Here is a 24,800-nt window from a genome sequence, read left to right on the forward strand (position 1 = left end):
TCGGCGTGACTTTGAAATGCATTTATTTGGGCGGCGCCGTCCGTCAAGTACAGGAGACGAAGGTCGACCGCTCATTTACTTTAGTACGCACGACTATTCTTTGTAACTCTGACACTCAAAAACAACAACAAACTAATATTCAATGTCAAATGAAGCACGTTTGAAAAGAAAAACGAACCGAGCCCAAACCGACAAAGCGGCTGAGATGAACAAGAAAAGTCAAATCCAAGAAGAAAGAAAGACCCCGGGGACACACAGAAGAAAGGGATGCGTTCACTCCAACTGTCCAAGTGTCTTTGTGGCGGTGGTAATCCCAATCTTTTTTTCCAGTCTTTCATTCCCTTTCAAAGAAGCGACGAGAACCATTCGGAAGGACGCTCACGCGCCCTTTCTCAAATCGACAAAAAGTCCAATCTCGTAGGCCGAGAGCAACCGGTCGGAAAACCTTCCGGGTCAGGTACGAGGACCGCGGCTAACTCTTTCGATGGCCCCGCCCCGCCCCGCCCGCTCAATCCAGAAATCAATGAAAACTAACCCGTTGCCATCCGCGCCACGTTCTCCCACCCGCTCGGACGACGACCCCGCCGCGGATTTCCTCGGGCGTCACGCGGAGTCGGCGTCCGGTCCGTCCGCCGTCTCCGATCTCTTCCTCGGCGGTGCGAGTCTCGCGGCCGCGCCCGAGAGCGAGTCTTCGGACGTCTCGGCGTCGCATTCCGAGCGCCGACACAAGCGTTTGGTCCGCCTGGTTTCTCGGTCGAGGCCGGCCTCGTCTCTCGACCTCTTCCTGGACGGTCCGGGTAAAGGTCGCGCCTGGGCCCGGGCCTCGTCCGGACGAGGGAGCGAGCCGCCTTCCTCCCGAGCCTCTTCTTCCTCCGGCGCGTCGCGCTCGCAGTCGAGCCGGAGCGCCGCCTTCCTCTCCGGCCCGGCTTCTTGCGCGCTCTCCCGTGTCCTCTTCTCACATCGGGCGGGCGCAGGGTCTTCCTCGTCCACGTCGATGCCGACGCTCTCGGAAAAGTTGTAATCAAAGTCGCGCCACCATCGGAAGGCTTCCTCGTCAATTTCCTCCGCCTTGGATCCGACGGTCGGCGCGGGCGAAGGCGAAGGCGAAGGCGAAGGGCGCTCATCGGCGGGCTCCGAAGCCCGGTCGCCGCCGACCCGTACATCGGCCGCGTCGCGCCCGCCGCCGTCTTCGCCGTCTTCCCAGGCCGCGTTGTAGGCGCGGATGGCCAAGTCTTCCTCGCCGATTCCTTGGAATTCAAAGACAATTTCTTCAAAGACGTCAGCGCACGAGAACGGCCACACCTGCCAAACGAAGCGCAGCCACGCGTACTGGACGCGCGTATCGACAAAAAGTCGCTCGTCGTCGTCGAGCGCGGCATCGCTGTCGCTGTCCCCGAGGTGGCCGTCGCCGACGTCGCGCTCGCTGTCCTCTGCGACGGCATCGTCGTCGTCGTCGTCGTCGCGGCCGCCGCCGCCGCCGTCGGCCTCCTCGTCGACGACGTCTTCGAGATTGGCTCGGTCGTCGTCGTCATTTTCGGCTCGCCGCGGCGCCGCCTCGATGATGAAGGAAATTTCATCGCTGTGCAAGGAAATGCAAAATCGCCGAAATCGCAAATCGGCTTCCCCTCTTCCCACGGCCAGCGGAATACGGTGGCCTGCAACGGGTTCGAGATGGCGTTATAGAAGCGTGCGCTTGAAACGGAAGGCGGTTGACCTCAACGGCAAAAGAAATCTCAAGTACCGGAGTGGCGTCCGTCTCCCCGTCCTTCCATTTCGTCCAAAGGAAGCCTTGAAGGAAAAGCACAAAAGGTCACCCGGGAGGAGGTCGCGCGCAACGCTTCGCGCGCCGACCGACTCACCCGCAGCGCAGGGAAGCCGTCCGCAAAAGCTTTGCGGTTTTACTGAGCGGCCCCGAGTCGGCGACGACGATTTCCTTCGCGGGCTTCGGTTGCTTTCACGCCGACGGAAAGGTAGCGGCCGTGTCCGCGCCGAGCCGTCGGGGCCCCGTCGGGTCCGTGTCATAGCAACGGGGGACGTGAAGCGCAAACGCTTTGAACAAAGGCGCTCGCCGTCATCACACAAGATGACATCGTCGCGATGATGAGCGCATTTTGCGCCCGAGGTTTGTCCCGCCAATGAAAGATGGCTCCAAGAGTCTCTCCCCCCCCAAAGAAAACGTGGCGCTCATTCGACCTTTGACACGTACTGGCCAAATGAGAAAAGACAGCTCCCCGAATGGCGGGCTCTCTGACGGCGGCAACTGGAAGACAAAGAATGGAGCGGCCCCGTTTGCACCGAGACAGCCGCCGAGGCTTTCATGACGACTTGGCGAAGGACGAAAAGTTCACGTGCCAAAGATGCGTTTCGCTTTGCGCACGCCCCCCCCCCCCCCCCACCCGTGGCCCCATGATCAGCGGCCTTGGTTGCAAAGGCCAGTTGTCACCGGCCGAGAGTTTGCCATCAGTGAAGGCGCGTGGGCTCACTTTCCCCTCTCAAGTCTTTGGATGGGAGCGGACGGGATTTTCAGGCCCAACTCACTGCTCGTCACCGGCGTCGGCGCTCAGGGGCCGGTGCGATGGCGCCGGCTCGTCTTCTCGCTCCGAATGGGGCGCTCGCGAAGCGGTTTCCTCCCGGAAGCGGACGGCTTGCCGTTTCCCGACGGGGCCGCTTAAAGTCAGCGGCGCTCGCCGCTTCTCGTCCGGCTTGGCCCTCCGTCGCCGCGGCCGCGCCGCTTCCGAGAGGCGGAGAGACTTCCTCGCCGCGGCCCCGCCGGTCATCTCAAAGTGGCGCCCGGCCTCCTTTCTCCAGATCCGGGCCGCGGCTCTTCGCGGGAAGAAACTCCTCCTTTCCCGGCCGCGCCGCCCGTCCCGGCGTCGGATTCGGGCGCTTCGGAAAAGCCGCGGTCGGCTTCCGACGTCTCTCGCGAATCCGAGTCGTCTCGCGACCGTCGGTCGTTTCCTTCGGGACGGTCCCGGTCGGCGCTTTCCTCGGACACGCGACTCTCGCCGCCGCTTCCCCTTTCCGTCCGGCGGCCGGCCGCACCTTGGGAACGCTTCCCCGACGGAGCGAGCGCCGCCGGCTCGCGCTCCGCCTCTCCTTCGATAAAGTCCTCGGACCTCTCCTCGGAATCGGACGGCTCCCGCGCCGGATGGCGGTCGGTGACGCTTTCGCAAAGGTCGGCGGCGCGGCCCGCGGCTAATTCTGCCGGGGGTTTGGACTCCGCGTCGCCGCTTTCATCTTGCCAATCCGAGCTTCGCTTCCACGCACTAAGTAGAGGGTTGACTTCATAGAAGTCAAAGTCCGGGCTACTGTCGGAACTCTTTGGACGAATCTCGCGCCGGCGCGGGAAACGTCGGTCGGGCCTCGTTTCTTCTTCATCTCCGTCGTCATCTTCGGAGATGAAGAGCCGTCGTTCTCCGTCGGCGCGGCGCGGCCGTCCGAAACGAAACGTCCTCCGCTTCCACGTTCGGCGTCGTCGTTGACGGAAGGCTCCCTCCACCGCTCGAGCGCTTCCGTACGCCCGTCGACTTCCGCCCGCACCTCGGCCCCAAGGGCGGCGTCGCGCGGTCCGTCGTTGGCGCCTTCCGCGTCGTCGATCGGAATCGGGTGACGATTGTCGTCCGGATCCCGCGGCTCGGGATCATTGGCGAAGATGATCTCTCGATTGACAATGAAGTCGAGGATGGCGACGAACTCCACGTCGGGCTCGTCATTCGGGGGGCGGAGACCTCTGGGCGACGGCAAACGGATACCCGCACGGTCACCGCCGCCGACGTGCGCGCCGTTAGCGGGACGCTTTGCGCAAAAGGCCGTCGGACGTCAAGAGCGGAGGGAGCAACTTACCATTGGGAGCGTCGTGCCGGCCGTCGTCCATTTTGCCCTGGAAGACATCCGTCGAGCGGTTACGTGACACGTTTGTCTCGACGCTCTGCGAAGTCTCACGGGAGACCACCCGCCCGAACAAATGTCACCGAATGTACAGAACCTACTGAAACATGAACAGCAAAAACCAAAACCCCAACAAAGATGCTTACCCGTGTTGAGGGAAGCCTCGTATTGAAGAGCGGTCGGTTTGCGTCACGCCCCGGTCGCGATCGCGCCGACCCCGACCGAGCGAGTTGCAACGTCAAAGCCGACGCCGCCGTCTGGAAAGATGTCAGGCACGCACCTCAAACGTCAACGGACGGCGGATAAAGACGTCTCCGCCGGGAGAAACGACGGTGGCGCTCTTGCGTCACGGCGACACGTCTACAAACGGAAGAGGACGCGCTTTGACCAAAGCGCCCGATGACATCGCGGTGATGATCGATGTAGCGGGCGTGATGTCACTTTCCACGTCCACGGCGACGTCCGAAGAAACGCAGCTGCGTTTTCACCCGTCAGTGGAATGGCACGCGTACCGGCCCGGATGCCCCTCGGCGTAGCCCACGCGTCACGCAAAACCCCGTCCGCCTTCTCCCCTACACTCGGGCACGCTCGACAAGGAGGCACTCTCGAGCGGCCGTGCGCGCGCCGCTCCTCCTTCCGGTCCGGCTCCCGGAACGCGTCTCCCCCCCCCACCCCCTCGGAAGCTCCGCCGCCCCGGGCCGAGCTCACGAGGGGCGCGTCGGACTGCGCCTCGGCCCTTCCGCGTCGCCGACGTCCCGCTCGCCGCCGTCGGAACTGTCGCCGTCAAGCTCGTCCCACCAGCGGAAGCCGCCGCCGTCGCCGTCTCCCTCCGCGTCGCCTTTGCGGGAGCAGCCCAGCCCGGGGCGCTCTCCTTCCTCCGCGCTCGCCGCGTCTCCGATCGCCACCTCTCGCGGCCGATTCTCGTCGTCGACGATCATGTCGACGTTCTCGCCGACGTGGGCGTCGACCGGCCACGGCTCGCCCTCGTTCACAAAGATGATCTCCCGGTTGACGATCAAGTCCAGAACGGCGACGTACTCCGCGTTGGGGTCGTCGTCGGGCGGGCGATTTCCGATAATCGGCGGAATACGGAAACCTGAAATTCATCGAGACACGGAAACCGCCGTCAACGTGGAAAAAGGCCCGAAACGGCGAGGCCAAAGGGAACGACTTACTACTCGGGCCGTTGTGCCATCCGTCCCCTTGTCCTTCCATTTGGTCCGAAAGGAATCCAAAATCCGAGACGAGACGGCGCGCGCTCGGAAAACATTTGGAGGCGTCCAAATGTACGCCCCCGATTCCAAACGTTAAAAAGATGGCCCGAGACAGCCAGGGCGGATTCGAGCACGCCCACGACCTTCGTGAGGTCAAGCGCTTCGGATTAGGGATGCAATTTGGGTTTCAAAAAATAGACATGACATCAAAGAAATGCGTTTGCCTTATTCTAAAAGGCGCCTTGTATCGACATACCTTTACTCCAGGAAGCCGCTCTGAAAAACTGCCGTTGATAAGCGAGAAAAACATTCAGGTTAGTAATTTCCAGGTGAATCTTTGCGATTGGAAACAAACCAAAAGGCTCAAAACATCGGCCGAGGAAAAAAGAAGAAGAAAAGATGGCGCTCGGTGCATGCACAATAAAACAAGGGAGGCTTTAATAGTCGGTGTCATCGTCAGCTCTTTGTTACCATTCTTGGCAAATGCTTTGAACAAAGCAACGGATGTCATCGACGCACGAGCGCGCGGACACGCGCGACGTCGCTAGCCAGCGGGACCGTTTGAAACCGACACGCCCCCGTTTGCTCGGTCCGACCATCAAAGAGAAGAGTCGTCGCTTTGAACGCTCGCGGCGCCATCGGGCGGTACGACGGAAAGTCTTTGGATACCCGCCGGTCACGTCCTCGCGGATCGTAGTTGTCGGTTATCGACGATCCGAGCGCGGCCCGTCCCGGCGGAGGCGAACGCCCCCCCCCCCCCGCCGGTGCGTTTCCGCATACTCGGCCGATTCCGATCGGACGGGGACGTGCGAGAAGAAAAGGGGTGAAAAGGGGTCTCGGGCACTTTCCTTCCATTGGGAAAATGGAAAATGTGGATTTAGATATAAATCATAACCTCGCAGCAGCATGCGAGATTTCATCACCGGTCGCTCATCGAGAGCAAAGACGTGTCCGGAGTTCTCTCTCCATCCGGACGGCCGTTCAACGTCGCTACAGTTTGGATCGGCTCCGATTCGGGTCGCGGTCGTGACGTTGCGCCAACAGCGCGACGGGAGCTCAAGTCACGCTGCTCCTCTCGCGGCCGACGAGCGGGGGTGGGGGGCGGGGACCGGCTCGCCGGCGCCGCCTCCGGGCGCCGCGGAGCAGCGCGCGTCACTTTGGCCCCAACCGCTCCGAGCCGCCATCAAATCAGCCATTGCGGGCAATGGGCGGAATTCTCCCCGCCGGACTCGCGGACGGCGCGGGTGCAAAGTCTCTCGGGCCGTCCCTGGTTTCGTCCTCCGGGTCGTCTCCGGACCGCTCCGGGGGGGCCGCGGTCCTCCGGGGCTCGGGCCGGGCGTCGTCCGCGTCGCTGTCGGAGGTGTCGCCGTGTCGGAAGCGCTTCTGGTTTCTTCCCGTCTCGCACGGCGCTCCTCCCTCTCGGCGCCGCCTCTTCCTGGACGATTCCCGCTCGGCGCCGCGGTCGCTGGAGCGGCAGGCAAAGTCCTCGTCCTCAGAGTTGGATAGGAAGTTTTTCTTGCAGGTTTTCTTGCCGCCTTTGTCGTCTTGCGAATCCACGTCGTCGCTCGAGCGCCGCTCGGAGGCGCCGCGGCGGAGGCGGCGCTCCTCTTCTTCGCCGGAGTTGTCGGAAAAAGCGTCCGAATCGGACTCGTCCCACCACTGGAGTCGTTTGCCCCCGCCGGCGTCGTCTCGGTCCGGGACGGCCCTCTCCCCCGACGGTCCGGGCAGAGGATCGTCCGAGTCCCGGCGGGCCGCGGGGCCGAGCGCGTCTTGCGTCTCCTCGTCGGCGACGCTGCCGACGACGGCGCGGTCGCGGACGCTTTCGCCGTCGCGGGCGATGTCTTCAAAGCCCTCGTCGTCACGACAGTCGCCGTCTTCCAAAGCGTCGTCGCCGTCGCCGTCGTCGCTGTTGTCGTTTTCGAATCCGTCGTCGTCGACGTCGACGTTCTCCGCGTTGGCGTCGCCGTTGTGCTCTTCGTTGTTGTCGATCTCGTCAAAGTCGTCGTTGTTCACCAAACGCAACTCCAGGAAGATGTCGTCAAAGACGTCGCCGTGCTGCAGCGGCCTGACCCGGATCCGGAAGAGGAGCACGGCGTTGTCGTCGTTCAGGTGCACGTCGTTGGGGTTGTGATTGTCGGCGTGGTAGTCGGGGTGGGCGTGGCCGCGGCGGTCGTCTTCCGCGTCGCCGTCGTCGTCTTCGGCGTCGCTGTCGCCGTCTTCCGTTTCGTTCTCGTCCTCGACGTTCTCCATGTTTTCCTCCCGCTCGACGTCGTCCTCTTCCACGTCGTCCTCGATGTTTTCGTCCCGCTCGGCGTCGTCGTCCTCGTCCTCGTCGTTGTCTTCCGTGTTGCCGTCGTCGTCGGGCGGGTCGTCGTCGGGCGGCCTGATCATGGCGTGGATGGAAAAGATGATCTCCTGGTTCAAAATGAAAACCCTCAGGCCCAGGGTCTCCATATTGCGCGCGCCGTTCCCTATCGGCAGCGGGATCCGGTAGCCTGCAACAGAGGCCACACGCGCGGATGACGCCGCCGTCGGCGCGGGATCCGACGCAAACGGCGTCGAGTACTCACAATTGGGACCGTTGTGCCGTCCGTCCCCTTGTCCTTCCATTTCGCCTACAAGAGACAAAGGCCGCGGGTCAATCGAGGCGCTCTCGGCGCCGGTTGAAAACAAACCGACGAGGGCAAAAGTGCAAATTCAGATCGGATGCAGATCGCCGCGTCACGGCGGCGCGGCGCTTTCGCAGCCGCGCCTCGGACAAAAACGCTCGGCAAAGAGAAAGGGAGGACGCTCGGGCCCCGCCGCCGCGACGCGGCAAGGGAGGAGCGTTTGCCGGCGGACGTTGGAAGCGCTTACCTCGGCTTCGGGGGAGCTGCGCTCGACTAAGCTCTTTGCCCTCGGCGGTAGCAAAGGGGCTCCCTCTGCGCCGTTTTGGGCCTCGTCATGCCGATGCGGAGCGGGGGAGTCGCTGGCGCCGCCGTTCCCGCGAGGATGGCAACTTGTGAGCGGCGCTGGTGGCGGGCGGACGGGCGGGGAGCCCGGCGGTCGGCGGCGACGGCGCTTTGTTGCTCTGTGACATCGCCGCATCTTGCCGTCAAACGGCTTTGAAACAAAACACGCGGTGACGACGACATAATCGCACGCGCGAGCGCGATGTCACGTCGACAAGTCGGGTCCGGCGTCTCGGTCCGGCCGCCCGTCCTTGCGCGGGCCCGCCGGCGTCCGGAGGCGGCGACGCCCTTCGCTCGCGCCCTCCTCCCGACGTGGGAACGGGTCTCGGCGAAGCCGCCTTCGGTGGTTGGGCGTTTGCCGTTTTGTTCAACGCTCGTCAACGTTCTCGCCCGCCCGCTTCCCGAAAAGCCGCCGCCGATCGTTGGTTTCCCCTCCCTCGCCCAAAAAGCCACACGGGTGACATCGCTGTCAAGCGCAAGCCGGGCTGAAGAGGCGCCTCTTGCCACCGGGTGGCGATGTCGCTTCGCTCGGCCAATATGGCTTTGAATGCGAGCCTCCCGTTGGGCTCCGACGAGTTGACGGAAGGCTTGCGGGGGAGCGCAGCTATTTAGCCTTTGGCAGATTTTGTAGAAGTAGAAGAGAGCTTTTTTCTACGTGTATAGCAAAGCAGCACATGTCGACAGATTGTAAGACAATAGCCACAGGTGGGGGTATTCTTGATCCTTTGCGGGGGGACAATTGACTCCATTCTAATTTGGTGGCGGCTCACCAGATTAGCGGTGACTCCTCTGTTCTGATGCGCTCTGATGATATGTTCTTAAAAAGTACGTTGTTACAACATGCCTTCTTCTGACTTGGGACACACACGCAACTTACCTTTCCTTGTGGGATACAGCTGTCGCACGGTCAGCATTGTGGGCTTTGATCTCGCGGGCGTCCGCTCTTCGCCCCCCGAGGAATGCGGCCACACTTTGCCACGCGGAATCAAGGGGCTCTCGAACCGAGCGTCCGGCGGAGTCCCGGAAGCCAAGAAAGAGCGTCAGGCGTACTTGCGGCTTCATTGGCCTAAGTGGCCGGGGGCGGGGCTTTCCATTCCCATCGGCCCGCGCTCACCCGTTGTGCCGACGTCACGGCGCCAACCCCCGAAATCCGGCTCCGGTCACGGACGTGACGGATCGCGCCGGGCCCGCGCTCACCCGGATCGGCGTCGAAGCGCTGCAAGAGACGCAAAGAGGAGCTTTCGGAACACCGACAAAAGAACCCGCAGACATCAACCGGATCGCCTTTTGATGCTCACCGGGGAGCGGCCGACGCTTCTGCGGGGAAATCACCTTTGGGGGATGGCCGTTGACCAACTTTGACTTTTCCCGGTCATCTCGGTACGTTGGTCATTGGGCCTCCCAAGCGCTCTGGAATATTTGACGCTTGCGCACGCGCACACAAGGCAGCGGAAGACGATCCCCCCGACATTCCGTCAGTCACGGCACTAACTCATGTGGTCTGTGTGTGTGTGTGTGTGAGAACCCCCCCCCCCCCCCCCCGCCCTCCATCTAATACCCTGTCATCATCGATAACCTCAACTGTGCTGACTCACAGGCTTTTCCCGCCATGGGCCTTGGGCCCGAGTTGGAGCCATGCAGCCTCGCCGCCGTCTCTGTCTGCGTTTTTGTGGATGTGCGCTTTGTTTTGTTTTTGCTTGTTTTGAAGGGATGCACCAATCCAATCCCGCTTTTTTTCAGACCGAGTACAAGTTCAAGCGCTCGCCAATATGGTGCGCCGACACTCGTTGACTCCACGGGGCCCCTCCTGCCCAAAAAGGTTTACGCGAACTACCCGGCCCGCAACTCTCTTGGACCCAACTGCGCGCGTGTGCGTTTTGGCACGCGCGCATTCCGGATGATTTGCGCACGCGGGTCCACTCTGAGCCTCGGCCTCGATTCTTAACGTCTGCCGAGTGGACTCGGTTGCGCCCGAAAGACGCGGCGACGGGTTCTTTGCGAGGCCTTTGCCTCCTCCTTTTCCAAGGGTCCGCGTCAAGTCATAAATTAGGCCGCGCGGGCATGTGAAGACGGGAGTCCCTTCGTGGGAGGATGGCCTCCGTCTTCGGCTGGGACAAATTGGCCACGCGCTCCGCATCCGGCGAGCGTCGTTTTCGGTCGCCGCCGCCGGCGCGACTGTCCGTCAATTCTCAGGCTTGATCATTTCATCTTGGGAATTATTCACGGCTGAGATTCCAAAAGGTGCACCCCTCGGCGGCCCATCTTGCCTTTCACACGCTTCTAAAATGCCGAAAGGGTCGCCGTTTGCCAAAGGGCTTCATTCTGCGCGGCGGAGAGGGGGCGGCCGAGTGGCGCCGGCGAGTCACGGACGCGCTTCTGAAAAAAACGGCAAGAAAGAGGCTGACAGTCAGGAAAGCGGCCCGCCCCCACCGCCCCCTCTTGCCTCCCCCTTGGTTTCTTTCATATATTTTTTTCAACTGGCACGCTGCCGTCGCTCTTCCCAGCCTCCCCCCCCCCCATGACTCCCTGTCACAATCACCGGGCGGCAAGTGTCAAATTGAGGCCGCAAATGTGCATTTTACACGCGCGCGTGTCCCGCAGCGCCTCGAAGCTTTTCGGAGTCTATTTCAAGCCGCGATTGCGTCGCTCGCTTAGTCATTCCACATTGAGCTCGTCTCTCTTTCATGTTTCGCTGTTAGAAGGGGGGGGGGGGTGTGTGGGGGGTTGAGCAATGTTTGGCGGCTTTTGTTTGGTTTTGTTTTTTTTCTCCTCTGCCAGCACCCACCCCCTCCCGCCCCGCCCCTCCCCTCGGCGCAGGGTGGTCAGACTAGAATAGGCGCCGGTCTCCAAATACCTCAGTGGAACTTGTGTGCGCCGTCCAGAGCCTGCAGACAGACACCGTTTGAAACGTCTGCATCATATTTGAGCCATTACGTTAACACCTCAGGCGCACGGACGTCGGAGAGGCGGGACGGCTGTGAGGGGTGAGCGTGCACACCCCCCCCCCCCCGCCCCGCTTTGAGACCAACGCATGCCAGTTTTGCTTGCGGTCGTCGAGCTATGCGCGCATTACGCGGCATCGTAAACAGGGAACCTTTCTGCACTCGCTTTGGCCGCGGAGCGTCCGACAGCCAGCCCGCGCAGAAAGGCCCCCCCCGCCCCCCCTCCCCACAGGGTGGATGACCACATCGACATACACGAAAAGCACATGCAGGATGAAAACATGGACTTTATTGCTCCAAACGTGACCACAACATGTACACTGTTTTCAGCTGTTCATTTCTGCGTCCTTTTGGGGCAAATTCAAATAGACATCTCCCATCATTTTTTTTTGCTGGTATATTCCGCTAGTCTCTGTCCTTATGTTCTATACTCACAATCGTTAAAATAATAAATAAAACGTACAGATTTGTTCATTTCTAATATACTATGTATTCCTCAAAGAAAAAAAAAGCTGAGTTCACGCTTTGATATAATCTTTCACCTCAATTTCTGTTTTTTTTTTCCAACTTAATATTGATATGAATATGATACAAAAACTCTGGGCAGCATTGCAGTGAATTAACAGTCAGTTGAAAAAACAAAGTTCACCTGTTGCAGAGGTGGAGCATATGCATCGGCAATGTCTCTTCAAAAAAAAAAAAAAAAGCTCTTCCATATGAGGTGCTGCGACCCCCGCCCCCTTCCAGCCACAACGACAATAAAATATGGTCCTGGTTCAAATTGGGGGCGGAAATTCAAAGTAGCTGCATCCCTCTCGATTCAATATGTACACCGTTGGCATTTGACTTTTGAAAATGGCAGATAAAAAAATAGATTTGCTCCGGCGCCCACCTCCGTCGAGAGTTCACAGTGCAATGGGAAGCGGTCCGGTCCACGCGTCCGTCCGGTCGGAGGATCAGCACGAACACTTGCACTCGGAGATGATGGGGTACTGCACCTGTATCCACGTGCAGTACTTCTGCCTGAGAAAGCCTTGGCAGTACCAGCGCAAGAATATCTTGTTGACCGACTTGACGGGCTTGCAAGACATGCCCTCCGGGAAGGAGCAGGAGCGCTCCGAGAAGCAGTTGCCCTCCTTGATGTAGCGCGGCCAGAAGCGCAGGCCCAAGTCCTTCCAGGCGTACACCACGGGACAGTGCGTGTAGGTCCACAGCCACTGCAGGAACTTCCTGCGCGCCTTCTTGCCCACCTTGACGCGCTTGCCGTAGGGGGTCTCGCCCAGCTCCAGCCTCTTCAGCTCGTTGGGCACGGGCCCCTGCGGCCTGACGTCCGGCGCCGCCGAGTGGTTGCCCGCCGCCGGCGCGCCCACCGACATGAAGTTGGGGTCAAAGTGGCTGCCCAGCTTTTTCCTCAGGGTCCTCTCGGACAAGTCCTGCTCGCGGGGGTCGTAGTCCGGGTCGGGGTCCTCCTTGAGGTCGGACACGGGCAGGTGGTCGCTGGGGGACGGCCGCAGCCGCAGGTAGTGCTGGCACAGGCCGGCGTGCACGCACAGCAGCACGCAGAGCAGCAGCGGGGGCCGAGGGCCGCCCATGTCGCGGGGGGCGGGACTTTTGCGCGCGCGGCCGCCGACCCTCGTCACTTCATCAATTGGCGCTCGGAAGCCGACCGCGCGTGGCGCTCCGCCGCCGCCGGCCTCTTCCCTCGGGAGAAATCGCCGGACGAAGCTCGGGAGGACGCCTGGACTCCGCCGCCCGCTCGGATTCACTCGGGGGTCCTCCCGGTTGCCATGGTAACCGCTGCGACGACGACGACGACCGCTTCCGAAAAGGTGCCCGGCAATGAGGGCTACCCTGGGCCGCCGCCCCCCCCCCCCACTCCCTCTTCCCCTTTGAATTGATTTCTTTCTTCTTCTTTTTTTTCTTTTTCTCACGCACCGACGTGCCCGCCGCGCTCACTTGCTTTCCGCTCACACACGCATTCAGAAGTTGAAGTATTCCAGCCGGTCAAAAGCCCATTTCGCTCCCCCGGAGAAGGCTCCAAATATAGCTCGATCTTATTATTCCACGCACAAAGAGTTGAGCGTTGCCCTTTTCAAGGCGTCGCGCCCACGCAGGGAAGCTCCTCGTCACGCATGGCGAGAGTCCTACCAATGCGCAAGGCTGCAAGCAAAAAATCCCGCTTCTCCTTCTGCTCCGGCGGCTACCACAGAAGCTCCCCCGCTTGGCGAGTGGCGACTGCGTGCGGGAGCGCCAGAGGGAGGGAGGGAGGGAGGGAGGGCGGGAGGAAGGGAGGGAGGGAGGGAGGGAGAGAAAGAGAGAGAGAGAGAGCGAGAGCGTCGGTCGGCGCCCCTTCCTCGGAGCCGAAGCACACAGCGCGCGTGGGTGAGCGTGACTGCGAGCGAGCGGGTGCTCGGTCCCAAGTTAAATATGCCCCTCCGACGTGAGCGAGTGTCACGGGGGAGCGCCCGCCCCTGGGCCACTCTCACTGATTGACAGTCCCCCTTCGGGCCACCCCCTCGCGCCGAGCCCTCCCCTCGCAACGCGCAAAATGTCAGCCGGCCCGCGACTCGGGCGCGCTCTTCAGCTGCGTTCGCCGGAAGCTTGACTTTCAAGTCCGACTCCGGTTGGCTCGCTCTCTGTGACCACCGAGATGCACGCTAATCGTTTCAATACGCTGTCCCCATGCGCCACTCCCAGGGAGCAATGAATGGATGGATGGAGGGATGGACGGATGGGAGAAACGTTTAGGGGGTGGAGGGGGCGGGGGGCGCCTCGCATTCCACCTTTGTTCATCAGGATTTGATCTGCACAGGAATTGGCCCCGGTGAACTCGGAGGTCACAAAATAGGCGCGCAATTAAGGGCTATAAATGGCCAGCGAGACGTTTTCCCATGCTGAGCGTGCACTCAACGCGGCCCCGCTGGCGCATGCGTCGCATCGGGCCAGTAGCGACTCTAATCCAAGGTTTGCAACTCAATTTCTTGATTGCGTCTCGGATGGTCTGCTTTGGGCCGTCCCGGCCCGCCCCCGTTTAGGACTCTCTTGGGTTGGTCACTAGAGGGCGTTCATCCGGCAGGCGGAATAACATTGCCTGATGCGCTTTGGAGTGCCAGCCGCTGCCACACAATTAAAGGACGCCCTAAAATACACAACTTGTATTTTGGGGGGGGGGGGGGGGGGATAGGGAGGGGCAATGGGGACGGTCGGGCTGAGCCGCTGAACGCAGGACGGCGGGTGTCCATTATGTGGCCTCCGCGGGTGTTAGGCTGTCCGCCGAGCAAGCGACCCCCCCCCCCCCTATTCCTCAGCAAATCTCACGACGAGCCGAGGAGTGAGGGGACTGCACGGCGGAGGATCCCCGCAATATTTCACGAGTCCAAGTTCTCTCGGGAAGTGAACAATCAGGACTCCCTCCGGCTCGCCCCCGGGCACACGCCCATCCATCTTATCGCCAAACAAGATTGGGAGTCGGCGTCGGGCGCATTCCTCCAAAATCAGGAGAGCGGGGGCACGCGCGTTCAACCACCGTCGCCAAACCGTGAAAGACGCAAATGTCATTTTTTCGTGCCGTTTGGCATGGGGCGTCATCACGTCTGCGACGACAGTTGGGCCGGGACACGGAGATGAGGAGGAAGGGTGGGGGTGGGGGGGGGGGGGCGCGGGTGCGCCGAATGGCAGTTTACTGCGGCACGGCTCATCAAAGAAGCCCGCCCGGCTCGCTTTAACGAAGGCCGTCAACCTCTGACGAGCGGGGCCGGGAAGCCGGCTGGAAAATTGGGCTTGTACAACAAGGGGACTTAGCTCTTTGCTTTGCCGGCGATTGTTCACGCTCCCTCGGGTCTCAATAGGGCGCACGGCGAGGGTGCGCCGCGTTGCAATGCGGCGGCCCCGAGGCGCCGATAGGACCCCCTCCTCCCCCCTTGGGCTGTGAATGCTCGACACGCGCACGCGCACACTCGAGCCCCCCCCCCCCCCCCGACTGCACACAAAGGGCTCTAGCCAAGGTGCCGGCCGGGGCTTAGCCAGCACGGGGGCACAGCAAGGGGCGGGCCTGGCCAGACTGGCCGGCTATGCCCGCCGGGGATGGCCAAAACGGCGCACGGGAGGTGGCGGGGAGACTGACGGCTTGCGCGAGGGGTCAAAAAAAAAAACCACCCAGCATCGCTTCTCCGAAGAACGAATGCCTGACTAGAAGAGAAGGAATTCAATTGTGGAAAATTGTTGCAACGGTCACGTCGCCCCCCCCCCCCCCCCCCAATTACGCCTGCGCGGCACTCCCAAATATTTGCAACTCCAACTTCACAAACCTTTTTTTTTTTGCATTGCGGCCATTGTGGAATTCTTCATTTTTCTCCCCGTCCCACAACAATTTAAAGCGGGGGTGGGGGGGGGGGGGTCTAGGAGCACAAATCAATGTCATTCCAGCCTTGCCTGTCAATATTGCATTCTCTCTATTCCCCTGTCGCCCTTTCCATGTTGTTCAGTCCTTCACCCGTTCTCCCCCCCCTTCTCGTCTCGTAGCGTTAACCCAAAGCAGATGGCTCGGGAAGCCTGTCAAAAATCTGTCTCCCGTTAACGCTACGTTTCAAGCCGCTTCTACATTTTTGCCTCCTCCTCAAAATGATGGCTCGGTTATTTATCTCTTTTTTTTGGGGGGGGGGGGGCAAAATAGCCAGTAAACAGCATCAAAGTGTTTCTGAGGTCGACGAAAGCACTCGTCCAAGTGGTTGCGAGCCCTCCGCCAGCCTGACGCAATGGTCTCCAAAGCGTGGCAGCGTTTCGTTGAGTTTCCATGCTGTTGGAACGGAGAAAAGCTCGCGTTGCGATTCGCAGTCGTCGCGTCTTTGGCGGCTCGCTGGCCGACGGGCGCCATCGATCACGCGGGAGAGGAGCGCGTGAGCCCGTTCCAAACGGCGCCGAAACATTTCGCCAGGCGGCCGATTTCGGGGGGCACGCGCCGCGCCGTTCACCGCGGTGCGCCGAGTCAACGCCAACGCGCGCGCCGCGGTGAACGTCACGGCGAAAAACGTCCCGCCGTTTCACGGTCCACCCGCTAGAATCGTTTTAGGCCTCGCAAATCACGCCTTTTTCAGACCGGGAAGGGGGGGGGGGGGGCTTCGCCATGGAATAGCAGGTGGTTGAGGTCAAATGACTTCACGTTGTTGCTTTTCCTCGAATGGGCAATGAGCGCTCCGCTCTCGGGAAGCCATACGCGCAATCATCCCGTTTTGGCCGCGGCTCGCATCTCGCTTTTCCCGGCGCCCCCACCCTCGTCACCCCCGGCCCTGGAGCAGGGAGTGATGAGGGTGGAATTAAACTGATCGCCGCCTTCCGGAAAACAACAGGAAAAAAAAAAAAGAGCCATGGCACATTGCGACGCGCCAGGAGGGCGTTGCCGCCGGGCTTCCCTATGGCACCATGACATCATTGGCCCGCTGCCCGATTCCCATCGTTCACAATGGAGTCACTGTTGCCGGCTCCACCGGCCAAAAGGGGAAGAGCGGGCAAGACGGAGAGATAAAAAGCGGGGGGGCATTTTGGGCTTTTGTCACGCGTAGCTTGCCCGCCTTGCGCGAGAGAGAAATCAAAGAGTGGCCTGGTATCAAACTTTGCGTGAGCCACGCGCCGGCGGGCCCGTAGGCCTTCACGTCGCGTCGCGCCGACCATTTGTCGCTCGCTCACCTTTGGCCGAAGGCTCAAAACAGTCACGGAAGTGGGGGCGTTCTCTTTGACGATGTCGGCGGCGATCGACGCCATCTTGGAGAGAGCGGTCAAGCTCATTCGTGCGGCACCTGGAAAAATCGGGAAGACGCAATGAGCGGCGTGAACGAAACGTCCGACGGACAAGTGACTCTGCGCAATCGGAGCGAATCGGGGCTCTTCACGGTCTACTCTCCGAGCTAACGTAGGAGTCGGAGCCGCGCGTTCCGAGGGAACGCGTCTGTCGCCTTTTCCGGGGCGCCGGGGCTGGGAAGGAATTGCCGGGGAATGAAGAAGGACGCCGCCGGCGAACGCCGAGGGCAAGCTAGCTCAACCATTCCGTGCGACCGCTAAGCCGTTGCGCCGCCGCCGCCGCGAGTCGTCGTCGTCGAGGTGTCCAAACAAAAGCGTCCGGCCGCAGCCGCCGACCGCGACAGATGTTCCCTCGCCCGCCCGTGGCTGCGGCATGTGTGTTCTGTTGAGTCTGGAGCCAAGATACTTTGCAGACTGGCACTGGCGAACAAAAACAAAGCCAAGGAAAGTCGGCCACGGCGTCTTTGCGGCGGCTCGAGGCGCTTTTGTTTCAGGCCGGCGCGAAAGGCGTTGAATTTTTTTTTCAATTCTACACACGCGCACGCACACAGCAGCATATGCTCTGAAAGGTTGGCCGGGGGCCGGGTAGGAACGGGCGCGCCCATCCATAGTTTGTCAAAGGGAGGTCGCGGATGTCGACGCGCGTCGGCCCGCTCATCGGGAGCGGCGAGCCGCCGGCAAACACCGGCGTCTGCCTTGGATGAGGGAGGCGGGAACCACCGAAACGCCGACAGACTTCATGCGCGCTCGAGTCCACAAAACGCAGCCTCGCTCGGACATCGAGCGGCTTCCGTCTCAGTCGAGGGCGAAGGCGTCTTTTTGTTTTTTGGGATGGGAACTCGGCGGCAATGGGGAACTCCCATTCCCACCCGCCCGTCATCCTCGATGACAACGTCTCTCATTCGGTGACTTGCGTGGCGGCAAGTACCGAGTCAAGTCAACGTCAAGCAAAAATACACACGCGCGCGCGTACATATGCGTGCCGGACAGTTGATCAGATTTGACCCGGTCAATCCCCGCCGAGCCGCCGACGTGGAAACTTTCTCGGGGCAGCAGACGTACAAAAGAGACCTACGAGGCGGCCGCCGCTCGGCGCTTTGCGTGCGCGGGGCAACAGACGGCGGCCGTTAAACGCACGCGCGCTCCGCTAACTTTCACGAGCGGCGGACAGAAAGAGAGAGCGCGACTCAGAGAGAAGTTGGATCAACAAGGAGCCATTGAGAGCGGAGACTCGCGGCGGTGTCGGTCTCGGAGGCAAACAGAATCACAATTGTGGTTTGTGCCAATAACCTCGTTGACCTTCTTTCACCTGGCATTTGGCCGGTCGAGAGCTCCGACAACAAGAGCGTCCATTCACAAAAGAAAGCCGACGATGCCCGAGTGACTTTGTCCCTTCGCAAAGCGAAATGGATCAAGTACACTCGGGACCTCGGATGGCCTTTCGCCCGGCCGGTGCCGCGGGCGAGCGACAACGGCGAGCGCGTTCCGGCCAATGGGCCCAAGTCCGCGCGCGCAAAGCTTAGCGTTGAGGCGCACGCAGAACCGACGCCATCCGGAAGACGCGTTTTGACATCCGTCAAGTTCGGAGGAGGCGAAAAACACCGCCTTCGTCGGCTCATGCGGCGTGACGGGGAGACAAAGGCATACTCACCGCCGACTTGGGACGTGTGCGGCAACCCCGGTTGGCTTTCCGCCGCCGCCGGCCGGCTCTTTGAGGACGAGGACGGGCGACATTTTCCAACACCTAAAGCAATCATCACAACGGTCAAACGCCACAAAGTGAAAACAAACTAAAAGAAAAACGGGCAATGCTCTTTTGTTGTGCGGAAGTCTCAAGAGAATGATTTATGGGGCCAACTATCAGGAGTCCGCAAAGGCCTTCAAAAAACCACCAAAACAGGCGAATCAAAGATCCACACGGGTGGCTTCCTGCTTTTCAGCGCACATTCCCAAGCGGCTTCTGCGGTGGCATCAGCCCAGAAATCTTGCAATTGAAGTCAATTGAAGGCTCCTTGGAATTTTGGGCTGGAAAAATGGCCGCCGGTGACCCACCGACGGTCTCCGCGGCCTCCCGCCCACGGCATCTATCGCTCAGGTGAACGTGCTCGGCGTGCGTGCGCATTCGCGCCCCCCCCACCCAAGGGATTGATTTGAGCCCTCATTGGCAGCGGCGAGCCTGCGGCGGAGATGAAAGCATGCCTTCCCAGCGTGGCCCCAGTTTCTATAGCTATGGACACAGGCTCACACCGCTCGGGGACAATGGCGGGGGCCCCGACGCTTGCCCCTCCTCGCGCCCCCCATTCATCATCGCAATCATATTTTCAAAACAATAACACAGCCGGGGGAGGGTGGGTGGGGGGGGGGGGGGGGGGGCGAAAGTGCGCATGTGTGCGCGCGTGTTTAAACTGGCGCGGCGACGTGACAATGCGTTGTTATTTTTAGGCGCGCGTTTATTTGGGCCCGGGTGCGAACATGCTTGTTGAACTTGTGTCAGGCTGGCTGTGGGCTCCCACATTCACTTGCGAAGCAACTGTTTGCGTGTCCACTTTTGTTTTTTTCCTGTCTATGTGTGTGTGCGAGCGCTCACCGGGGCGGCTCGGCGCGGATGAAGGCGTTCGGCCTCTTGCCTTGGTCCCGTCGATCCTGCCCCGTGGTCCAAAGGCTCGCCCTGAAAAGAAAAAAAAAAAAAAAAGACCAAAGGAATACGCCCCCCCCCCCCACATGTTTCCAGAAAGACATGACATCATCTGCCGCACAAAGTGGTGAACATGGATGCGTGCTGGTGTGTGTGCGTGCGCAGTTTTCAAACCCCTCCGAATGTTGCGTTCCTCCGTTTTGTTCCGGCTAACTGACTCGCGTTGACATCTGCAAACAATCCAAACTCGTTCATTGTTAGGGAACCGACAAGTCTCATGGAAAAAAAAAAGCCCACTCCCCCTCCTCTTCTTGGAGATTTGGATTCATCGGGGATGAAATTGAACGCAACTCGGGCTTCCACTCGGGACCTTTGCGTGGTCATGTAAGCCAAACGCAGGAGTGGTCCCCAAAACCAAAAGCGCCAACCGCCAAGCAAAAACTCAAGTGGGAAAGTCGAGCACCGTTCGTCTCCGACCCTCGAAGCACTCCAAACACTTTTGTCGCACGGGTGACGTTGGAGGCAAGTCCGCAGGTATGGACGCACGCTCGCATCAGGTGGCTGCCACAAACACGCGCGCACACGCACACACACTCCTCCTGGTGGGCCTGTTTAATGGGCCGTCCCGTTTGCCAACTGTTCCTTTGAGGGGGCCGGCGCGTCGGTTTGTCGGAGCCGGGATTTGGGAGGGAGCGCCGGTGCCGGCGGATCAGACAGATGGAGGGGGGTCCGGCTCCATTCATTGAGCTCGACGAGCCCCACTTCAAACAACAAAGCGCGCAACCTGCTGGCCCCGTCGTCGTCGTCGTCGTCTGCGAACGCACGCGCAGCAGACGCAGACTCCCACGTGGCGCGGCACATGCGCGCTCGCCGCTCCTGCTTGCGCGTTCTTGAAGGCCGTCCGAAACGTTGAAAGGACACGCGGATGTCCCAATGAACCGACGGGGGCCGAGATGCGGTTGTCACACTGCCTCTCGCACGCACGCACATAGACAGAAACACACGCACGCACGCACGCACGCACAGTGGGACGTAAAAACGCAGGCTCCGCCGTGACCCCTCCCCCGATCCCGCAGCCCTTCTTTCCCCGGGACCCGCACCCGGGCCCGGCGAGCTCCCGCCCCCACCCCCTCCCGTATTCACTGGCACCTCCAGAAAGCTCGGAGGCGCCAGCGGAGCGGGGCTCATCTCTTGGGAACAATGAAGCCAGATCTTCATAAAAACTTCAAAAAGGCCTCGCCGAGTGTTTTATAGGTGCTTTAAAGGTTTATGGGCCCCGGGGAGGGGGCGAGGGAGGCTCGAGAAATGACTGATGCCGCGGTGGCAGCCTTCACTTTTCCCACCCACCGCCTTCGCATTCGCACGCACGCGCGCGCGCGCCCAAATAGGCCTCGCAAATCTGCCAGTAAGTCGCGCCGGCGGTAGGCAGGATGGCGATGCGTGCTTTGCCGCGGAGGTGGAAAGTCACGACCCGACCATCGCGGGAAAACATTCGTTTGAAAAAAGACATTCGGCGACTCCCACATGCAAATTTACACTGACTAAAGGGGGGCGGGAGAACGGAGACATTCATCACGGATATACACGGGTGGCCGAGCCAATCCGACCACCTCGCAGGCTTAACATGTGAAGCCGAGACGGCATGATTCCGGGACGCGCGCGACAACGGGCGGCGGCCTGAGGTGACACCGGAGCCATCGTCGTGCCGTCTCGCCACGCGCACCCGCGAGGTGCACGGATCATCTCGGCAAGTGCTCGCTCGTGCAGATTTTGACACAAGTCGGGGGACATTTGCACGGAAGCGGCGTACGGAGAGACCCTTCGATGGACTTTACAAGCCATTGTTGATACGCTCGCTATTGTGATGAGTCATTGAGCTCAGCGGGCTTTGCTCGACTCGCACGTATGACATTATTCCATTGGTTTGTTTTTTTTGGAAGTGGGTTTGCTCAATAGCTGCTCAGATCTATGCCAGGCAGATATATTTAACTTGGGTCCTTCGGGAGTCAGAAGGTTTAAAATTAGGAGGTGCCAGAATTCCAGTACAATTCTTAAGTTACTGTCAATAAACAGCAGAGGGCTGCTCTTAAAGGCGCAGTGTGTGGGAGGGGGGGGGGGGGGGGGGTCCGTTGACAGGGAAGCATGCGACATTTTATTTGCTCAGGAGCGCCAGCTGAAAGCGAGCTGGTCGACGCGCCAACATTTGAACGAGCGCACGCGCGGCAATCGCCTGCCGCGCACTTTCAACAACGGATTGAAAGAACGCCCGCCGCGACGAGATCCGAGCGTTCGGAGCCACCCCGGCCCCGAGCTCGCGGGCGCAACAAACGAACCCTCGAAAGCGGAGCGAATCCGCAAGGATTGCAAAGGCGGCCGCCCCCCAGGGTTCGCTTTTCAGCCGGAGCCGGCGGATTCCGCACCCCGCGCGTTGGATCGCCTTTTCCTTGCGGCCTCCCAAGGAAAAGGCGATCCAACGCGCACTTGCGTCACTTGAGACTGACACAGGAAGTGTTCACATTGCCCCCCCCCCCCCAAAAAAAAAGACTTTAACCCCGGAGAAGCCAAGAAGCCTTTACTTCTTTGGAAAATAATGAATTATCCATGAAATGGCTGCTATATGTTGACTGAACACCGAAATCGATGTTTTTTCAACGATTCAATGCTTTAATCCTAATTTGGGATCCAGCATGGAGGGCAGCATTTGAGGAGCAGAATTTGTAGGGGCCGAATTTGACCGCGTGGGTTCTCCAGGGTTCAAAAAAACTTTTGGGAGAAAGCCACGAGAAAATGGAAGAAAGTGAGCGGGATGTTTTTGCTTGGCCATCTTCATTTATTGTTGAATAAAAATCGCTTCATGACTCCACTCGGAGCCGCTTGTAAACACGGGCTCGGGCTCTCGGGCTCGTCCAGCTTCTTTTTCACAAGATACATTCAACACTTGCTCGTGGCGGCAACTTGACTATTTCAACGTCCTTTTTTCCCCTCGGCCCTCATTTCAAAAACCAAAAACAAGACCGCCACCCGAAACAACAAATGAAGCAAGGCGCCACAACGGGAGAAGAAGCCAACGTTCAAACCAAAGCCGCATTTTGAAAGCATTTTTTTTCCCTTCCACAACATACGGTAGAAGCACATGAGCACTTTTTGTTCTTCTTCCCTACCTCCCGCTCCCGCCGCTACATTTATTTTGCGCCGAGCACGGAAATGCGCGGTCGACGCTCGTTTGAACGGAATGCGAAGAATGTCAGGAGCTTTGTCGCGGTTTCTCTGCGCCTGCCTTGAAGTGACGGCGGGCCCTCCGAAAAGAAAAGCACCTTTCGAGTCCTTTGGTAGGGGAAGGAGGCGCAGCGCTCGCCGGGGCGCCGAGGCTCATATCAAAAGAGCGAGGCACTCTTTAGCACGGCCGGACACGACTGAGAAAGAGCACCGTTCTTGGAAGATGCTTTGTTCCTTGCAGAAAACAAGCAAAGAAGTATTGCTCGTTGTTTTGGAAATGCTAAGCTGCTGGTTGCTTGTTTTTTTGGGGGGGAAAATTGTACAAGAACCTAAGTTTGAGCTACAGCAGCGGGTAGAGGGCGGGGGTTCCCGGAGAGCCCTTTCCTGTCCGTTCAAGCTCGCTCGCTCTCTCTCCCTCCCTCCACTTCAACGCGCCCGATCGGAACCATCATCGCGATGGCCCGAAAACGATCACGACGATCAATAGAAGCCGGCGTGTCGGAGGAGGGGGAGATGAAAGACGTGCGGGGGAGCGGTCCCCGAGGAACCCGAGCTCCCCAACCCCGAGCTGCGGCGCGTCGACGACGCCGGGCTACGAGAGTCTTCCGGGGAAGCCGGCAGAGTTGACCGTCGCCGACGTTCCTTTCCTTCCTTTCGTCTCCGGAAGAAGAAGAAAAAAGTCTTGCAACGGGAAAGGTCACACCGCGGTGGCTCGGCCGTGTTTGAGCGCCAGCGGCGAGTAGGCCTTCATGCGCACGCACAACTTACCCCTCAGCCAGGGGTTTTGCAGCTCCAGGGGGCACAGGCCGTCCCGCAGCCACTTTTCCCGCCGGTCCACCACCAGCACCAGGCCAAAGTGCTTCATCTGTTCGGGGCCGTAGAAGGCGTCTCCGTCGGGACGGCCGCCGCCGCCGCCGAGCGTTCGCCGGGACGCCAGGTTCATCTCTTGCACCACCAGTCGGACCATCTCCCCGGCTGACGTGCGGGGGCTCACGCAAAGCTAGGAGCGAGACCGCAGGACGTCGTCATCGCCGCTCTCCGCGCCTCCCGTCCCCCCAGACCGCCGCCCATCCGTGGATGCGGACGCATCTCCGATGGGAGGCGGCCGCGGGCGCCGCCGTACTGCTCGCTCCCTCCGAGCGGTACGGCGGGGAGGCTCCGGCTTTGGTTTGCGGGAGCCTCTCGAGCGGGGACGTGCGGTCAGGGGAGGCAGGTGAGGCAGAGCCTCACCTCCGAATGCGCATCGCATTGCGCCATCATCGCAAACCGGGTCGATACGTGCAACTGGCTCGTGCCGCTTGCCGTACATCTGCACGTCACAAATATAATGTTTAGCCAATCGAATAAGCGACCCTTTGTGCTTTATATATTTGTAAATGTGACACTAAAGGAGTCAGTGCCTCACCAAGCATGAAGCTCACCGCACGCCACTGCTCTCAAGGGCCTTTTGCTTCACGGCGACATTTGCAAGGAACCCCGAGAAAAGTTACCTGGACGCTGGTCTCCTCGGGAAGTCCCGTGCGGTACTGCGGGTAGACTCGGAGCGTGGCGCGGGAGCCGGCGGCCCGCGGGGACGGGAGCCGCCGGGCGCCGCCGTCCTCCGATCGCGTCCGGGCGGGCGGGCGGCGGGCCGGCCCGCGCTCGGCCCGGCGACCGCGCTCCGCCGACGGGGGCGAGGCGCCCGGCGAAGAAGCCCGGCGGGAGCGCGGCCGGCGGGGGGCCGACGCGGGCGCGGGGAACTCCAGGCTGCTGGTGCGCACGCGGAAAGCCCGCCGCTTCTCCGTGACGTGTAACAGCTCAATCTGCCGACTGGGCAGGACGAAGTCGCCGTCGAAAAGCTCGGGCGGCCCCCGCCGCTCGCGGCCGACGTCCGCCCGCGGGACGTCGGGCGCCGAGTCGCCGCCGCCGCGGGGCTCCGGCTCGCGGGGGCTCTGGGCCCGACTGGAGTCGTAGTCGCTGTCGGTGGCGAGGAAGACCTCGGAGGAGCCCTCCTCGTCCGACGGGCCTGCAAAGTCTGAAGAGCAGAAAGGAGGGTGAGCTTTCCCCACGTCCGGAGGCGGCGAGCCATCGGGGACTCGGACGGAATCCTCGGCTCGCTCGCCCGATCCCGCGATGGCACTTTCGACGCGAGAGGGAACGGGATGGACCGGGTTCTTTCCCG

The 24,800-nt window shown here is 60.7% G+C and overlaps 5 protein-coding genes across 13 annotated transcripts in view; all 5 read right to left on the reverse strand.

The window, feature by feature from the left end:
• Positions 1 to 6: 6 nt before the first annotated feature.
• LOC147189326 (uncharacterized) lies at positions 7 to 3,193 on the reverse strand. Its single transcript, XM_086139102.1, has 3 exons — positions 1,860 to 3,193; positions 1,742 to 1,788; positions 7 to 1,655 (listed from the first exon to the last, which is right to left on the reverse strand). Exons 2-3 carry the CDS (start codon positions 1,770 to 1,772, stop codon positions 604 to 606), a joined length of 1,083 nt encoding a protein of 360 aa, XP_085995228.1. The 5' UTR covers positions 1,773 to 1,788; positions 1,860 to 3,193; the 3' UTR covers positions 7 to 603.
• A 374-nt stretch (positions 3,194 to 3,567) lies between these two features.
• Positions 3,568 to 5,359, reverse strand: LOC147189327 (uncharacterized). 4 transcript variants are annotated; one of them, XR_015104142.1, is made up of 4 exons: positions 5,064 to 5,359; positions 4,035 to 4,984; positions 3,844 to 3,880; positions 3,568 to 3,730 (listed from the first exon to the last, which is right to left on the reverse strand). XR_015104142.1 is itself a non-coding variant. In XM_086139104.1 (2 exons), the coding sequence occupies exons 1-2, from the start codon at positions 5,101 to 5,103 to the stop codon at positions 4,593 to 4,595; spliced, it is 432 nt and encodes a 143-aa protein (XP_085995230.1). In that variant the 5' UTR covers positions 5,104 to 5,359; the 3' UTR covers positions 3,568 to 4,592. The 4 variants fall into 4 exon arrangements, 1 of the variants encoding a protein (XP_085995230.1); XR_015104143.1 differs by having other exon boundaries at positions 3,844 to 3,937; XR_015104141.1 differs by having other exon boundaries at positions 3,844 to 4,984.
• A 159-nt stretch (positions 5,360 to 5,518) lies between these two features.
• On the reverse strand, positions 5,519 to 9,567 carry LOC147189328 (uncharacterized). 2 transcript variants are annotated; one of them, XM_086139101.1, is made up of 5 exons: positions 9,352 to 9,567; positions 8,931 to 9,269; positions 7,959 to 8,204; positions 7,673 to 7,717; positions 5,519 to 7,597 (listed from the first exon to the last, which is right to left on the reverse strand). In XM_086139101.1, exons 4-5 carry the CDS (start codon positions 7,710 to 7,712, stop codon positions 6,291 to 6,293), a joined length of 1,347 nt encoding a protein of 448 aa, XP_085995227.1. In that variant the 5' UTR covers positions 7,713 to 7,717; positions 7,959 to 8,204; positions 8,931 to 9,269; positions 9,352 to 9,567; the 3' UTR covers positions 5,519 to 6,290. The 2 variants fall into 2 exon arrangements, with proteins under 2 accessions (XP_085995227.1, XP_085995226.1); XM_086139100.1 differs by lacking the exon at positions 7,959 to 8,204.
• A 1,697-nt stretch (positions 9,568 to 11,264) lies between these two features.
• On the reverse strand, positions 11,265 to 12,594 carry nog2 (noggin 2). The gene has a single exon (XM_086138481.1). It carries the CDS (start codon positions 12,585 to 12,587, stop codon positions 11,952 to 11,954), a length of 636 nt encoding a protein of 211 aa, XP_085994607.1. The 5' UTR covers positions 12,588 to 12,594; the 3' UTR covers positions 11,265 to 11,951.
• A 3,056-nt stretch (positions 12,595 to 15,650) lies between these two features.
• ankfn1b (ankyrin repeat and fibronectin type III domain containing 1b) overlaps positions 15,651 to 24,800 on the reverse strand; it is a 47,346-nt gene continuing 38,196 nt past the window's right edge. For 3 of the 5 annotated variants that reach the window (XM_086138478.1, XM_086138480.1, XM_086138477.1), the window contains 3 exons: positions 24,130 to 24,653; positions 23,408 to 23,639; positions 22,233 to 23,297 (listed from right to left, as the gene is read on the reverse strand). In XM_086138478.1, the coding sequence (XP_085994604.1) occupies positions 23,032 to 23,297; positions 23,408 to 23,639; positions 24,130 to 24,653 (1,022 nt within the window). In that variant the 3' untranslated portion in view covers positions 22,233 to 23,031. Of the gene's footprint in view, positions 16,788 to 18,439; positions 18,533 to 19,375; positions 19,654 to 22,232; positions 23,640 to 24,129; positions 24,654 to 24,800 lie in introns of those variants that run through there. The other 2 variants (XR_015104051.1, XM_086138479.1) reach the window with 2 other exon arrangements.

Source organism: Hippocampus guttulatus, chromosome 19 (genome assembly GCF_054856545.1).
Source record: "Hippocampus guttulatus isolate MCC_2025c chromosome 19, RoL_Hgut_1.0, whole genome shotgun sequence".
NCBI lineage: Eukaryota > Metazoa > Chordata > Actinopteri > Syngnathiformes > Syngnathidae > Hippocampus > Hippocampus guttulatus.

Bases quoted from the DNA above. Each gene is read 5' to 3' on its own strand.
- LOC147189326 (XM_086139102.1), bottom strand. From the start codon at position 1,772: ATGGAAGGACGGGGAGACGGACGCCACTCCG. The intron at 1,656-1,741 runs GTACTTGAGATT...AACCCGTTGCAG, and splicing joins GGGAGACGGACGCCACTCCG to GCCACCGTATTCCGCTGGCC.
- nog2 (XM_086138481.1), bottom strand. From the start codon at position 12,587: ATGGGCGGCCCTCGGCCCCCGCTGCTGCTCTGCGTGCTGCTGTGCGTG.
- LOC147189327 (XM_086139104.1), bottom strand. From the start codon at position 5,103: ATGGAAGGACAAGGGGACGGATGGCACAACGGCCCGAGTA. The intron at 4,985-5,063 runs GTAAGTCGTTCC...GATGAATTTCAG, and splicing joins ATGGCACAACGGCCCGAGTA to GTTTCCGTATTCCGCCGATT.
- LOC147189328 (XM_086139100.1), bottom strand. From the start codon at position 8,967: ATGCTGACCGTGCGACAGCTGTATCCCACAAGGAAAG. The intron at 7,718-8,930 runs GTAAGTTGCGTG...TGTCTCTTGTAG, and splicing joins GCTGTATCCCACAAGGAAAG to GCGAAATGGAAGGACAAGGG. The intron at 7,598-7,672 runs GTGAGTACTCGA...CCTCTGTTGCAG, and splicing joins ACGGCACAACGGTCCCAATT to GCTACCGGATCCCGCTGCCG.